The sequence below is a fragment of the Akebia trifoliata genome, chromosome 1 (genome assembly GCF_017979445.1).
Source record: "Akebia trifoliata isolate Shusen 1 chromosome 1, ASM1797944v1, whole genome shotgun sequence".
In the NCBI taxonomy this organism is placed as follows: domain Eukaryota; kingdom Viridiplantae; phylum Streptophyta; class Magnoliopsida; order Ranunculales; family Lardizabalaceae; genus Akebia; species Akebia trifoliata.
This window is the reverse complement of record NC_141375.1, coordinates 23,522,821-23,538,611: the sequence shown is the minus strand read 5'-3', so window position 1 is coordinate 23,538,611 and position 15,791 is coordinate 23,522,821. Positions and strand designations below refer to the sequence as shown.

The 15,791-nt window shown below is 34.9% G+C and overlaps 1 protein-coding gene across 2 annotated transcripts; it reads left to right on the top strand.

The window, feature by feature from the left end:
• The first annotated feature begins 5,507 nt into the window (after nucleotides 1–5,507).
• LOC147411069 (disease resistance protein At4g27190-like) lies at nucleotides 5,508–14,378 on the top strand. 2 transcript variants are annotated; one of them, XM_086444256.1, is made up of 4 exons: nucleotides 5,508–5,819; nucleotides 6,066–6,092; nucleotides 10,282–13,600; nucleotides 14,049–14,378. In XM_086444256.1, the coding sequence occupies exon 3, from the start codon at nucleotides 10,305–10,307 to the stop codon at nucleotides 12,846–12,848; it is 2,544 nt and encodes an 847-aa protein (XP_086300382.1). In that variant the 5' UTR covers nucleotides 5,508–5,819; nucleotides 6,066–6,092; nucleotides 10,282–10,304; the 3' UTR covers nucleotides 12,849–13,600; nucleotides 14,049–14,378. The 2 variants fall into 2 exon arrangements, with proteins under 2 accessions (XP_086300382.1, XP_086300388.1); XM_086444262.1 differs by lacking the exons at nucleotides 5,508–5,819; nucleotides 6,066–6,092 and having other exon boundaries at nucleotides 10,101–13,600.
• The last annotated feature ends 1,413 nt before the right edge of the window (nucleotides 14,379–15,791 follow it).

The following is a 15,791-nucleotide window of genomic DNA, read 5'->3' as shown; positions in this document are numbered from 1 at the left end:
CAAGATTTGGTGCAATGTGGTTCCCATGGATGCGTGCCACTTGTTGGGATGACTGTGGCAATTTGATCGACGCACCATACATGATGGGTATAAAAATACCTACACATTCACACTTCATGGGGAAAAGATCATACTTGTACCACTCAAGGAGGAATCGGTAGAGGAAGCCAAAATAGTAGAAGGATCTAACTTGCTTACTTTGAGTGAGGTTGAAGATACAATGCATTATGATGGGAGGGTTTTTGTTCTAGTTGGGAAAAACTCGACATCACCGACATCCATTCCTAAAGAGTTGGAGGCTATGATGAAGGATTTTAGTGACATGATGTTAAAAGACTTACTACCAAGCTTGCCTCCAATGAGAGATGTTCAACACCAAATTGACCTCATCCCAAGATTAAGCCTTCTGAATCAAGCAACTTACATGATGGGTTTGAAAGAACATGATGAGTTACAATGTTAAGTATCTGAACTTACACGAAAAGGCTTCATCAAAGAAAGCACGAGTTCATGTGTTGTTCCAACCTTACTCACATCAAAGAAAGATCGATTGTGGAGGATGTGTGTTGATAGCAGGGCTATCAACACAATCACAATGAAATATTGATTCTCGATTCCACGCCTAGATGACATGATTGACATGTTAGCAAGAGCATGCATTTTATCTAAAATTGATCTTCGGAGTGACTATCACCAAATCAAAATTCGATTGGGTGATGAATGGAAGACCGCGTTCAAGACTCGTGGAGGTATATTCAAATGGCTAGTGATGTCGTTTGGCCTAACCAATGCACCAAGCATGTTCATGTGCATGATGAATCACATGTTGCTACCCTTCATCGGCAAGTTTGTTGTGGTGTATTTTGATGACATCCTTATCAATGGTCGGAATCCAAAAGATCACCAAGATCATTTGCGTTAGGTACTCACCACATTACAATCAGAAAAATTATTTGTCAATTAGAAAAAATGCACATTCATGATAAATAGTTTAATATTTTTGGGCTATGTGGTATCGACCGGAAGGTATCCAAGTTGATCTTGAAAAGGTGAGGCCATCATGGAGTAGTTGACACTTAGAAACATTGGTGAAGTTCGAAGCTTTTATGGAGTTGCCATCTTTTATATGCGTTCCATTAAAAAATTTAGTTCCTTGGAGGCTCCTATAATGAATTGCATGAAGAAAGGTACATTTGTTTGGAAGCCAGAAGCTCAACAAAGTTTTGATTGTGTTAAAGAAAAGATGAGTTCAGTACCAGTACTCGCTACACCAGACTTTGACAAAATATTTGAAGTTGAGTGTGATGCTTCACATAGTGGAATTGGTGCCATACTTAGCCAAGAAAGAAGACCAATTACCTTTTTCAGCGAGAAATTGAATGATACTCGAAAACATTATTCAAAATATGATATCGAATTCTATGCAATCATTCAAGCACTTCAATATTGGTGACATTACCTAATTCAACGAGAATTTAACCTTTACTCAGATCATGAGTCTCTAAAGTTCATTAATAGCCAACACAATCTCAATAGGCGACATGCCAAATGGGTCTCTCTCTTACAAGAATACACTTTTGTGTTGCACCATAAAGCAGGGAGTCAAAATCGTGTGGTCGATGCATTGAGTGGAAAAGTTGTCATCTTAGGGACAATGCAAGTATAAGTTATCGGGTTTGATGTACTCAAAGATCTTTATGCGAAAGACAATTTTTTCAAGATACATTTGGAAGATGTAATTAAAATAGGAATTACAAAATATAATTTACAGTCGGGATTTCTTTTTAAGTGAAATCGACTATGTATTCCTGAAATTTCTCTACGTCATGCCATCATTAATGAACTAAATACAGGAGGGTTGGCCAGGCATTTCAGTTGTGATAAGACCTTAGCACTTGTCGATGACAAATACTATTGGCCAAAGCTTCGTTGAGACATTATACGGTTCGTTGAAAGGTGTCGGATATGTCAAATTTTTAAGGGACATGCACAAAATATGAGATTGTATACACCTTTACCAGCTCCAGAAACCCCATGGGTAGAAGCCAACATGGATTTTGTACTAAGTTCACCTGGTACTCAGCGTGGAGTTGACTCAATCATGGTGGTAGTTGACCGATTCTCTAAAATGACCCACTTCGTGGCTTGTAAAAAGGTCATAGATGCAAGCCATGGTGTTTATCTATACTTTAAGGAGATTGTGCGGCTTCATGGTGTCCCAAAGACAATCACTTTCAATCAAGACACGAAATTTATGAGTCACTTTTGACGAACTTTATGGACAAAACTAGGGACCAAATTGCAGTTCTTTAATGCATACAATCCACAAATAGATGGACAAATGGAGGTGACAAATCGAAGCCTAGGTAATCTTTTGAGAAGCCTTGCAGGTGATCGGTGATCGTGTCAAACAATGGGATCTTGCTCTACCTCAAGCTGAATTTGCTTACAATAGTTCGACTAATCAATCTATGGGAAAATCCCTTTTTGAAATTGCGTATGGACATATACCAAATAATGTTTTTTATTTAGTTTCATTACCTACTACAAAGTGGGTAAGTGGAGATGCAGAGGCCCTTGTTGCTAACGTCAAAGAAATTCACAATGAAGTTCGAAAAATGTTAGAACAAAAAAATATGGAATATAAGGTAGCTACAGGCATGCATTGAAGACAAAAGATATTTCAAGAAGGTGATTTGGTCAGAGCTTATTTGCATAAAGAAAGGTTTCTGGTGGGGACGTACAACAGTTGAAATGCAAGAATATTGGACCATGCAAAATTCTTCGAAAGACCAATGATAATGCCTATCATATTGAACTTCCAAAAGAGCTTGACATTTCACCAATATTCAATGTTTCAGATCTATACATTTATCATGGGGAAAACAATGAGAAAGAAGATTTTCAATGCACGAATTCGTCGAGGGTCGAATCCTCTCCAACCAGGGGAGAATGATGACATTCTTGATGCACCAAAGCCCAAACTGAGTCAAATTCAAGAGTCCTTGTTAATTTAAAATTCTTTATTTAGTTGTTCTATGTAGGATTAGAGTTTTGTTGGTAGTATAGTCACGTTAGCATCACAAGTCTTTATTTTATTTAATTATGAAGCTAGTTTAAGACCACACATGGTCACCAAAGAAAACAGAGTTTATTTTTATATTAAGAAATAAAGTAAAAGTTGGGTTCTAGTTATAGAACCTAGTATTTTTTTTTTGTGTGTGGGTGAGACCTATCAAAAGGAGCGCTTTATTCTTTGTCTTCTTTAATATATCAAATATTCTACAGATTTTGTGGACGGTTATTATTAACAGAATTTGTGGCTGTATCACATCTCAATTTAGTTTTACATAAAAGTTTGTACTAATGGAGTACTTCTTTGCTGATATTAGTATCTCATTTTTGTTTTTGTTTTTCTTATTATTGATCAACCTCAACATCTTTATCCCTATTATTGTGTTTGTTATTTCACGGTTTCAATTTCTTTCTTATAAAATTTTCCTTTAATTTTGATTAGTTCATGTTGGTTATATAATAATCACAAGGCATATCCTATTATTATTATGGGGGCGGATCATGGGACATATGCAAAAACAATGGTTTTTCAAAATATGGGTTAGATGTTTTGGATTGAGCTGATTTTTTGTGAGGATGGTCTCTATGATGAGAAGATCATCCTCATAAAAAATCAATTCAATCTGAAACTTCTTAGTCCATCAAAACTTGTTTACAAAGTATTGGTAAAAAATTGACGGTCCACATTCTAAATCACTCTTGATGGGTATAGGAGTTTTGATTGAACTGATTTTTTTTAGGATGATCTTCTCATCATAAAGATCATCCTCACAAAAAATCAGCTCAATCTGAAACTTTTAACCCATATTTTGAAAATTTATTTTTATTACATTGTTTTTACATATGTCCCCTGATCCGTTCCCTATTATTATTATTATTATCATAAACATTGTAATGTGTTTTTAAGGGGAATTTAAAATAATAAAAAATTGTAAATGACATAAATAGTGGTTTCGACCGGAATATTGACAAATAAAAATTGTACACACTTTCATGTTGGTGGCTGTAGAAACTGACATATTTTAACTGAGGCAATCGGATATGTCGATCTTTAATAACTTTCTTGTTGAAGCTAACGGTGAGGTGAAATTTTTTTATTAGACCCTTTTGATATTTTATGTAATTTAATCAGCTTAACTCTCTTTTCAGATTCTATTAACCTGAACGAATGCATAATCATCAAGAAAAATTACTATCTTTTTCTTTAAATTTTTTATTAACCAATTTCCCCCCCTCTAATATTAATATTAACACTTAAATGTGAAAAACGAAATCCAAACGAATCAGATTGCAGTTTCCATCCAATGGCCTATTGCAATTGCGCGTAAGGAAAATATTTAAAAATCAAGAAACACTATAAATGAGAAAGGTTCTCCATCAAAACAATAAAAATCAAAAAAGTACATTACATGTAATAAAAACTAAGCCGAATCTAGTAAGACAAGAACCAAGTCATTTGGCTCAACTAATGGTAAAAGGTAGTGCAAATAATCTTTACTATTGTAGGCACCAAGTGAAGTGTGAGAAGTGATTTTCCTTTTAAACATGTCTCAAGTCCAAGTCCCTCTATATTTGATGGTGTGCATGAAGTGACCCATTTTATGATTTTGATTTTAACCAATTTCTGATTCTAACTATAGAAGAATCACTTTAATAAACCGAACCACACGTAGCATCAGATTCCATGGAATGGATTTTGGGAGGAAAAAAAATCGGATTCTAGAATCCAAACCATAATCCCATTTAGGCTTAAGCAAGTTGGACTTTTCTGTTCATGTGTAAGTTTTGTTTTCTTTTGTAGGATTGAGTATTATAGATCATGATGACAGTATATAGATGCAATGGTTGTAAAGGTGAATTGTTTTGAATGAAAAAAAGAATCACCATTTGATACATTTTATCGGTGAGATTACTTTGGTGTATAATAGGGAGCTAAAGGACCTTCTACGAAGAAAAGAATCACCATTTGATACGTCATTTTATCTATGGGATTACTTTACCCAGAGGGCCTTGCATGAAGTAAAGAATCACCATTCTTTCCATCTTGTATGACAACTTCAACGATTTTACATGAAGAAAAGAATCACCATTCCATGCATCTATTTGTAGGATTTACTTTAAGCCAAGATTAACTTGAAGCGTTTGGCATGAAAAAAAAAGAATGGATCGGATCGGACCCAAAATCTGGTTTTGATCCAATAAATTTGGATCCAAATCTAGGATCAAGATACTGATATGGTTTTTGGATCAATCATATCCCAATCTTATAAGGACCCAAGTTTATATACTGGGAGGAACTCTATAAATTATATAATTTGGATCCAAATCTTTTTTTTTTTTTTTTTTAAGTTTTTGTATCTCAAGTTGGATTTGATCGGATTCAGATTGATCCGATCATTGCCTGATCCATTGACGGCCCTAGTTCCTAGTTCCATGATGTGAAAGTGACTCGAAGGGCCTTGCATGAAGAAAAGAATCATCACTTGACATGTCTTACTCGTGCAGTAAATACCTTCACAAAACTTTACAATTCCATTGAGTTTCCTCTTTCAACACGAATTGGCAAGTTCCCTCCTTCTTCAACACGATTGAGGTGCCCAACACAACAAGGAAAGCTCTCTCTCCCTCTATTTATCTTCACCCATCTCTCTCGCATCCTTTCTCTGACTTCCATACCTCAAATCTCTGCAACTCTCTCTCTCTCTCTCTCTCTGCATCCCAACGACTCACTGCTGAATCACCATGTATGTCTCTCATCTTTTTCACATCTCTCTCTCAATCTCCTCTCAATATGTTTCCCTCAATCTCATTCAATTTTATTATTAAAATATTTCAATGTAAAAAAAATTGCTAAACACTTGCAAAATATGACTCTTTTCCAGCACTACAATGACTTTTGTCTTGTATAACTCAATATCTGCCATCCTCATTACATATAGTGTCTCCTTACACTAATGTTTGTTTTGTTTTTCTTTTAATTTTTTTCACAGATTTTTTTGCTCACCAAATTGGGAAAGGTAAAAACTCTCTAGCAAATAATTTATTTTTTTATGGCAATTGTATTTGTTTAATCTATAATTATCAATTTATTTATATGTGTTTTTGTTTTGATTTGCCTGTGTTTAAGGAATGATACAAGCAACGCATAAATGGATTTTCTTTATTTTTGTTTCAGACATTGGAATTTAGCTACTTTAAAAATAGCTAAGATGTCTCCCTTGTTTTATTCTTTTCAACCTCATATTAAATCTACTCTTTGTGTTTTAGATTTTTTTTACAAGTTCTTGGATTCATTATGGGTAAATGAGGTTGAAACAACAACTGAAAAATACGCCTATTGTCACATCGATGTTACTTATTTGTCACGAAGTTTAGCATTAGCGATGGTTTTGAGATGGAAAAAATGTAGGGCCTTAATGTTTTTCTTTCACAATTACCAATTCTCAAAATTAAAAAACCCAAAAACTACACTTGATTTGGTTGTTTCTCAAGTTGAGTCGACTAGAATGAGTCAAATAAAATATCTTAAATCTATAAATTTATAAATATATTTTAAATATTTTAAATTAAAAATATTAATTTTTTGGTCTCCACAAAAGAATATTACAATTATACGAATAACTAAGCCAAGTCTGTTGATTAAGCTAAGAGTGAACCAAAGGGCTTTGCATGAAGTAAAGAATCACCATTCTATGCATCTATTTGTAGGATTTACTTCAAGTCAAGAGTGATTTGAAGTGCTTGACATGAAAAAAATAATGGATCAGACCATACCCAAAATTAGATCTGGTTTGATCCAATAAATTTGGATCCAGATCTAGAATCAAGATACTGATAAGGTTCCGATCTGATAATCTATCTAATCAATTTTGGATCAACCATATCCCACAACTTGGGAAACGATTTTCCTACCTCTTAAAGTTATTCTTTCACAATTACCACCTCTCAAAATTAAAACCCCAAAAACTCAACTTGATTGGGATGTTTATCGAGTCAAGTCAACTTAAATGAGTCAAATAAAATATCGTAAATTTATAAATACTAGCAAAATGCACATGCATTGCATCTGAACTAGTAAATAATTATCAAAAATTATATTATTTTTTTTGCCTATGACTAAAAAAATTGTCTTGTTTCTAAATAATGACACTTATTCCAATATTTGAAGTTACCTGATTGTATTTTTCTATCTATATATCTTGACGCCTCTTTCTTATCATTTAAAATTATTTATTCTATAATAGGTGGAGGGAGTTTTAGTTTTGAATCTTAATATGTGAGATGTTAATCTTCATTATTAATCAATTAATCTATCGATTGCATGCATTTGTTTCGAACCTGGTGTTTGATGTATATGATTTAAAGCATATGCAAATCACTAGCAAACTAAAATGACCTTATACCAAATAACTACTAATGCCCTTTTGGCTGTGATATTATATCATGAACATATATAATTCAAAGGTTTTATTTTTTTATGGTAACTAGGCATCAATACATTTTGCCTCAAAGTGATACCACATCGATATGTGAACTTATAATTAGAAATATCTTATCAATTTAAAGTTTAGAGATTTATTCGGTAGTCTTATCTGTTGTATTTTTATTACAACAAATCTCTTGGAGTTCTGACAACTCCAAAAGAACCATACCTTATCTTGGATTGGGACCCACATCATTCTTAAAATTTTAATACCCTTGTTTATTTATATCAAAAATACTACTTTACTAATTTTAGTTAGGTAAATTTCTAAAATGCATCATCTTGTGACATCCAAAAACATGATCTATTGTCAAAGGGCTATAGAGGGCAAAAGTCTAAGACTTTAAAAAAAAAGCAATTAAATTTTTTTTTTTTCACCGTGAAAATTTAATTTAAAATTTGAAAGTTAATAGTAGTCTATTTTAAACACCTTGGATCAAGTCTAAAATGATATATATTTTTTGAATATAGGTTTTTTCAAGAAATCTAGAAAGCTATGGCATTGAATTTCCAATGTGATAATCCATGTGGGCCCAATGACCCTTAATAAGATTTGAAATCTCACTAAGTTAGTAAAAGTAAGACGAGTTTGGTTTAAACCAAAAAACACTTTCCCTAGGAACTTAGTAAGATTTTACCTCTTGCTAAGAGGGGTCCTTCATCTTTGGAACTTGGAAGTCCAACACCACAGCTCTCTAGACTTCATGGAAAGCTATGATAAAAATAGAACAAAAAAAATTAATATTTTTTTGGACTTAGAAGTGATTTTGAAAATGGACGGCTAACCGAACTTCCATGGATCTCTAATTTAAAATCAAATTTCAACCATGAAAAATAACATTTAAAAACAAACAAAAAAATCTTTCTTTCAATGTTCGTAGAATTTTGTCCTCTACAATCCTATGGCATCAGATCATGTTTTTGGATGCCACAAGGTGAGTTCAACAACCCATAGTAAGATTTAAAATTTTACGAAGTTTAGTTTTACTCAAGTTTAACGGTGGTTTCAATATGAGAAACATTTTCCTTACTAACATAGTAAGATTTTAAGTCTTACTAAGGGTTGTTTTACATAAATGAATTACCATATCAGCAATCCAACACCACAACCTTCTTAAGTCTCTTCAAAAGACTCAGATCCTAAAAAAGAAATTTCAAAAAACAATTTCTTGAAGCAATCAATTGGTCATGATGTCTTCTTGCTGATGTAAAGTATCCCTGAATCTAGCATTTCAAATTCATGAAGCAATGCTTTTCCTGTAGTCCAGCACTTTTCCTTATGTTTATTTGATCTTTATTTTTAACTACTAACATAGGAGTAACTCCAAACGCAAATCTATACTTTTTATCTCTATATACAGAAGATGCTTTCCTCGGAACCAAAACGAACTCCATAGGTCAACCTCTAAATCACTATTCATGCCTATAATTCACTGTTTACATAATTAAAAATAATAAAATTATTATTGACAACCCAACTTTACTTATTACACCCAAGTTAAATATAAAACAAATAATAAAGTTGGTATTGGCAACCCAACTTTACTTGTTACACCCCATGTTAAATATTTAAAAAAATTATTTGGTATTGGCAACCCAACTTCATTTGTTACACGCAATTTAAATATAAAAAACAATCCACCAATGAAAATAATTAATTTTTTTTTGTACAGATATATTGATTAAATTTAGTATTTTATATGATTCTAATCACTAGAAAACAGTTGTTGAAGTTGTTTGAATGAGTTATAATGATTTGTATTATTGAATAAATAATTTGAACTAAATTTTTGTAATGTTTACATGTGTGTTCTAATTTTTTAAATTGGGGTGTGATAAATAATCCAATTGAATGATGTTTGGATTGAAATTTTATCACATTCGTTGGACAGTTGTTCGGCCCTACTTCAATTTGGTCTCATCATCTCATGTTTAGTAAAAAAATATAAATATATATTTAAAACAGTTGTTCGACCCTACTCATAAAGCTACAACGTGTTTTATCTTATATGAGCAAAAAGATTTGGAATAGACTGATTTTTTGTGAAGATGATCTCTATGGTGAGGGGATCTTCTTTGCAAAAAATCAGCCCATTCTGAAACTTCTAACCCCATAAAAAGTGATTTACAAAAAATGGATGGTTCACAATTCTTCAACTCATAGATATGGGGTTTGAAGTTTTAGAAAGGGCTGATTTTTTTTTGAGGATGATCTCCTCGTCATAGAGATCATCCTCACCAAAAATCAACTCAATTCGAAACTTTTGGCCCACATAGGACATAACACATTGTAAATATATGAGTAGATGTGTACATGGATCCTGACCCATATATATATATATATATATACTTATTCTCACAACACGTTTGGTCCTATATGGTTTAAAAGTTCCGGATTGGGCTGATTTTTTGTGAGGATGATTTCTATGGTGAGGAGATCATCCTCACCAAAAATCAACCAAATCTGAAATTTCTATGTCTATCAAAAGTGATTTACAAATTTTCGGTAAACAATCGATGGTTCACAATTCTAAAATCACTTTTCAGGGACTTAGAAGTTTCAAATTCGGCTGATTTTTGGTGAGGATGATCTCCTCACCATGGAGATCATCCTCACAAAAAACCAGCCCAATCCGAAACTTTTAAACTGCATATGACAAATGTGTTGTGTGGCTTTTGTAAGAATAAAGCCACATAATTACTCTGTTTTCGTTTGATCTCAGGAAGAAAGTAGTTGAAAAACAAAATGCAAGCACAGGATAACATGTTCGAGAGGGGATTAGAAAACTGTCCCAAGCTAATGCAGAGGGCCAGGACTGAAGCCCTGGAATCCTTGACAGATCGGTATATTGGAGTGATCTCCATAGGGGGACTGAAAATAGCAGACATGATTGGAATGGGGAGACGGAGGACTGCGAAATATATTGTGAAGGAAGTGATGGATCACCACCTCTTCGATATTGTGATGTGGATTTCGATGCAGCCGGAAAGTGATTGGAGCATGGAGAATATCCAAATGACCATCATTGAGAAACTTGGATTGGTTCTTCCACCATCCTATAGGAGACCGATTGACGACGATGACGATGATTATGAATGGGACGAGAGGGTTGTAGCGAGAATAATCTATGACTCATTAGAGAATAAGAAGTTCTTATTGGTATTGGATGATCCCCCATCAGAAGGTATCAAATATTTAACTGTCGGTGTTCCACAGCCTGGCCTAACTAACGAAAGAAAGATGTTGATCGTTACTGCATCAGAAGATGTTAGTAGGGTGATGCAAACCCAAAGAGCTATCTGGCTTATGATACAAACTGACAGAGATTTCCTTGGGTTGATGAAAGAAGAGTGCTTGAATGTGGTTGATTCTCCAAGGTTCCATGCTTATCAATTTAGTACTCAATTAGAAGAATCCATCCTAGATTGTTTTAAATGTATTGCTAACTTTTCCACTCATGGAGGGTCGAGTACTGAGTTGATTTATTGTTGGTTAGGAGAGAGATTATTAATTGGGAGTGGGAGTGAAGGAAACAATAATAATCAGGATGATATCATTACGGAGTGGGAAATGGGTCAAGATCTGCTGACAGAGTTTACACGATGGGGTGTGATAATGTCAAAAGAAGATGGAAATATCTGTGTGGCAAATGAGCTTGTAATTAAATCATTTATTTACTGTATCTTGAAAGGCTTGATATTTGGATCTCACAGAACCAACTTTGCAAACGTGGTTCTACAGTTGGCAGGCTATTTCAGTTCTATATTTCAGGATAACCCCAAATGGAAACTTGATTTTTCAGGATTCTCCAATGACATTGATGAGCTTGATATTTCAAGATTATTCTCCAATGCCTCCACGCTGGTGATTCGATGCAGTGACAAAGTGGAACACATCCCAGATGACTCGTTTAATCAAACAGAGGGGCTTCGAGTCCTACAAATCTCAGGTGCATCTCTTTCATCCTTGCCAGATCGCTTGCCCCCAAATCTCATAGTACTAAACCTGCGAAATTGTTGCAACCTAAGGCATATACCCCCTTCCATACAAGTTGTAGAGAATCTTGAAATACTTGATCTTTCAGCTACTTCACTTGTTTTTCCTTCCCCAGATGATCTCTCATTTTCCTTTGAGGGTCTGCGGAAACTTCGGCTTCTCAATCTTTCTAACAACCCATGCCTCTCCTCATTCCCATCATCATTCTTTTCCAACTTGAGTGATCTCGAGCAACTCTTACTAGAGAATTGTGAAACACTATTTCATTTACCCGATGATTCTTTTCAATCATTGGTGAAACTACGAGTTCTCAACCTCTCCAATGCCCATTCCTTGCTATCCCTACCATCTTCCCTTTCTCATTGCATCAATCTCAAGGCTCTTGTTCTAAGAAATTGTTTTAAGTTGGAGATCGTGGTTTCTCATTTAAGTCAATTACAGGCACTTGAGTCGCTCGACTTATCAGGTTGTAAGGCCCTACAAGACATCTCTTCCTTTGGGCGGTTTAAGCTACCAAACCTCCGATTTCTCGACATTTCTAGAACCACCACCCTGTTACTTCAACTTTCGTTAAGAGGTTATCGGAGCCTGGAAATGTTAGAGTTGGAAGGAGTCACAGGGGTTGAGGTGCTCGATCTTTCAGGTACCAAAATCAAACGCTTTCCCCATGAAGTCTGCTCCTCTAAGGAGGGGACGAATTCTCTAAAACGTTTGTATCTGCTGGGCACAAATCACCTATGCGAAGCTGATTGGGAACAAATTGACTGCCCGCCCGAAGAGCTTCTTTTATGGGATCAGTGCTGCAACAAGCACGAGGAGTCTAACCATCATCATCATCATGATCAGCAGCCCCTCCTTGATGACAAACAGCTTCCACAAGCTTTCATATCAGTAAGTAGTAGCACTAAAATCTTTAAATCCCTATTGAACATCGATTCCTCCTTTTTCGAAGACTTGTCAAGATTCCATGTCAGCATATCTCCTTGTTGTGATTCTGATTCTGAACAAGGAGGAGGAGGAGGAGGAGGAAACAAGGAAATTGTTAAAAAAGTTGCTTCTTTGAAAAGAAAATTTTCCTTTACAGAGACATTTATTACAAGTCCGTCTCCTCTTGTTCCTCCACCACCACCTCACTCACCCCTACCCTACATTTTACTCATTTTACTACTACGAGTAAAGGAGGGCATTTTTTGGAGATCAACGGCCAGAATTGTTTCCCTAAGAATCTTACAGGTGTTCTCTATGACACACAATTTCTCTCTCTGCACGACAACAGATTTGTTGAATCATTAGATGAATTTAGTGATGCATTTCAAAGTGTGGAAGAGTGTTGGATACAGAGATGCCATGGAATGAAGCACATTTTTTCGAATTCAAAGAGAACAAGGTATTATTTTGCCAGGTATGGCAAAAATAAATTGAAGCCGCTACGGAACCTTTGGGTCTCGAATCTTGCAAGATTAAACAAATTGATTGTGGCAGATACAGAGATCCACGTCAGGTCTCTAAAACAGATTCGTTTGGAGTATTGTCCAATGCTCAACTGTGTTCTCTCTAATTTCACCATGAGAAATAATATTAATTTTCCAGTATTAGAAACTTTGGAGATCAGATTTTGTGGCAGATTGGAGATTGTGTTTAAAACGCTAGATGAAGATGAAGATGAAGATGAAGTTGAAGTTGAAGATGAAGATGAAGACTGCCCTTCCTTGTTCCCCGGATTGAAAACCTTGTGCCTTTGGGAGCTTCCAGCCTTAAAGACTATCTGCAGTGAGAGGAGCAGATTCAATTTGCTGCATTGTCCAGAATTGAAGGAAATTAGAGTGAGAGGCTGTCCAAACTTGCGTAAACTCCCTTTTCGTCTCACCCATCTCGATCACGTAAAAGCTGATAAAAAAAATAGAAATAAAAGGGGAGTCAATGTGGTGGAACAAATTGCAATGGAAAAAGGACGAAAAGGAGGGTACAAAGCGTCACATCAATTTTGTTGCATGCCCACCATTTACTCTACCCAATAAACACACATGATGTACAATTAATCAGAGGTCTCTCTCTCTCTCTCTCTCTCTCTCTCTCTCTCTCTCTCTCTCTCTCTACTGTACTGTACTGAAATAGTATCAATCGGATTGGATCCAATTCAATCTATCATTCTAAGTTTTGGATTATGGATTCAATTCATTGTCCCTCTTTTATTCAAGCCTTAAATATGAAAAAATATTTTTTTTAATTATATATAAATCTAATCTAGACAATGAGCTCTAGAGATCTGATAATGGCTTAAGATGAAGATCCCAATCCAGACATTACATGATCCTTCTGTCCATTTAATAGACATACTATTAATTCAAAGTCAATCAACTGAATTATAAATTTGTGTTCTTTGTGAAATTGGGTTTTACATTGAGTTTGGGTTTGACCCATTCCATTGACAGCCCTAACGGCAATGTAGTGTCCCATCTTCGTACCAACTTATGATTCTTGTGCTTTGTGCAGTGGCAGTGAACTTTGAAGCCCAACACGAATACACTGGATCTACTAATAATATTTGCGTGATGTGTGTGGTGTGCTGAAACTACTAATAGTTGTTGTATCGTGTGTTGTGTCTATTGTGTTCGGAACCATAAGTGTCATATTGGATCTATTGATAATGGTTGTATCGTGTGTTGTGAGTGTGCTTAAGTAATTTAGTTGTAATTACATATAATGACGACACAAAAGAAATAAGGTGTTAGTTTGTGTGTAATAAACAGCTTCCCAATTGTTTATCATCAATGCTTCTTTTATTTGTGTTGGAAAGAAAAATTATAATCCAAAATATATTTATGTTATATGATATAATTGTACGTTAGGACTATAAATCATATTAAATATTGTATTTTAATATTATAGATTAAAGTTAATCGTTGTTGACTCCCTATTCTTACTTCTGATTTATACTCAGTTTTAAGGTCCACATGATAGTTGTCCTCTTGAAGAAGATCATCGTTGTCAAATTAGGAGTGCATATTAGATTGGGTAAATCCGAGAACCGAACCAATCTGAAACCTTTTGGATTGGATTGGTTCAGATTGAACATGATTTGGTTCGGGTCCGGATTGTAAAAAAAATCCAATTGATTTGGTTTGGTTCCGAATTAGGAGTATGATAGAACCGAACCAATCCGAGGGTGTCCAAACTTGCGTAAACTCCCAAAGGGAGAGAAAGAGAGAGAGAGGGCACAAAGTGTCACATTAATTTTGTTGCATGCCCACCGTTTACTCTACCCAATAAACACTCATGATGTAACGTACAATTAATCAAAGGTGCCTCTCTCTTATATATATATAGGGTCCATTCAGCACCAAACATTTAGGCCAACATTTTTGTCCTACATGGGTTAGAAGTTTTGGAATGGACTAATTTTTGGTGAGGATGATCTCTACGGTGAGGAGATCATCCTCACCAAAAATCAGCCCATTCCAAAACTTCTAGCCCCATGTTTACAAGTTGAAAAATCGTGGACCGTCCATTTTTTGTAAACCATTTTTGATGGCGTTAGAAGTTTTGGAATGGGCTGATTTTTGGTGATGATGATCTCCTCACCATAGAGATCATCCTCACCAAAAATCAGCCCATTCCAAAACTTCTAACCCATGTTTTGAAAAATGTTTTGCCAAAATGTTTGGTGCTGAACATTTCCCATATATATATATATATATATATATATGGGAAATGTTCAGCACCCTAAGTTTTACCACACACTTGAACAAACGTTTTTTGTCCTACATGGGTTAGAAGTTTTGGAATGAGCTGATTTTTGGTGAGGATGATCTCTATGATTAGAAGATCATCCTCCCCAAAAATCAGCCCATTCCGAAATGTTTAGCTCCATGTTTACATGTTGAAAAATCGTGGACCGTCCATTTTTTGTAAATCAATTTTGATGGGGTTAGAAGTTTTGGAATGAGCTGATTTTTGGTGAGGATGATCTCCTCACCATAGAGATCATCCTCACCAAAAATCAGCTCATTCCGAAACTTCTAACCCATGTAAGACAAAACGCGTTTGTTAAAGTGTGTGGTAAAACTTAGGGTGCCGAACGGGACCCTATATATATATATATACTGAAATAGTATCAATCAGATTGGATCCAATTCACTCTACCATTTTAAGTTTTAGAATAGGTCTGAAATAATATTTAGTGTTTCAAATCAGATTCAATCTGACCCCGATTTCAAAAAACTATGAATGAAAATC

Bases quoted from the DNA above. Each gene is read 5' to 3' on its own strand.
- LOC147411069 (XM_086444256.1), top strand. From the start codon at position 10,305: ATGCAAGCACAGGATAACATGTTCGAGAGGGGATTAGAAAACTGTCCC.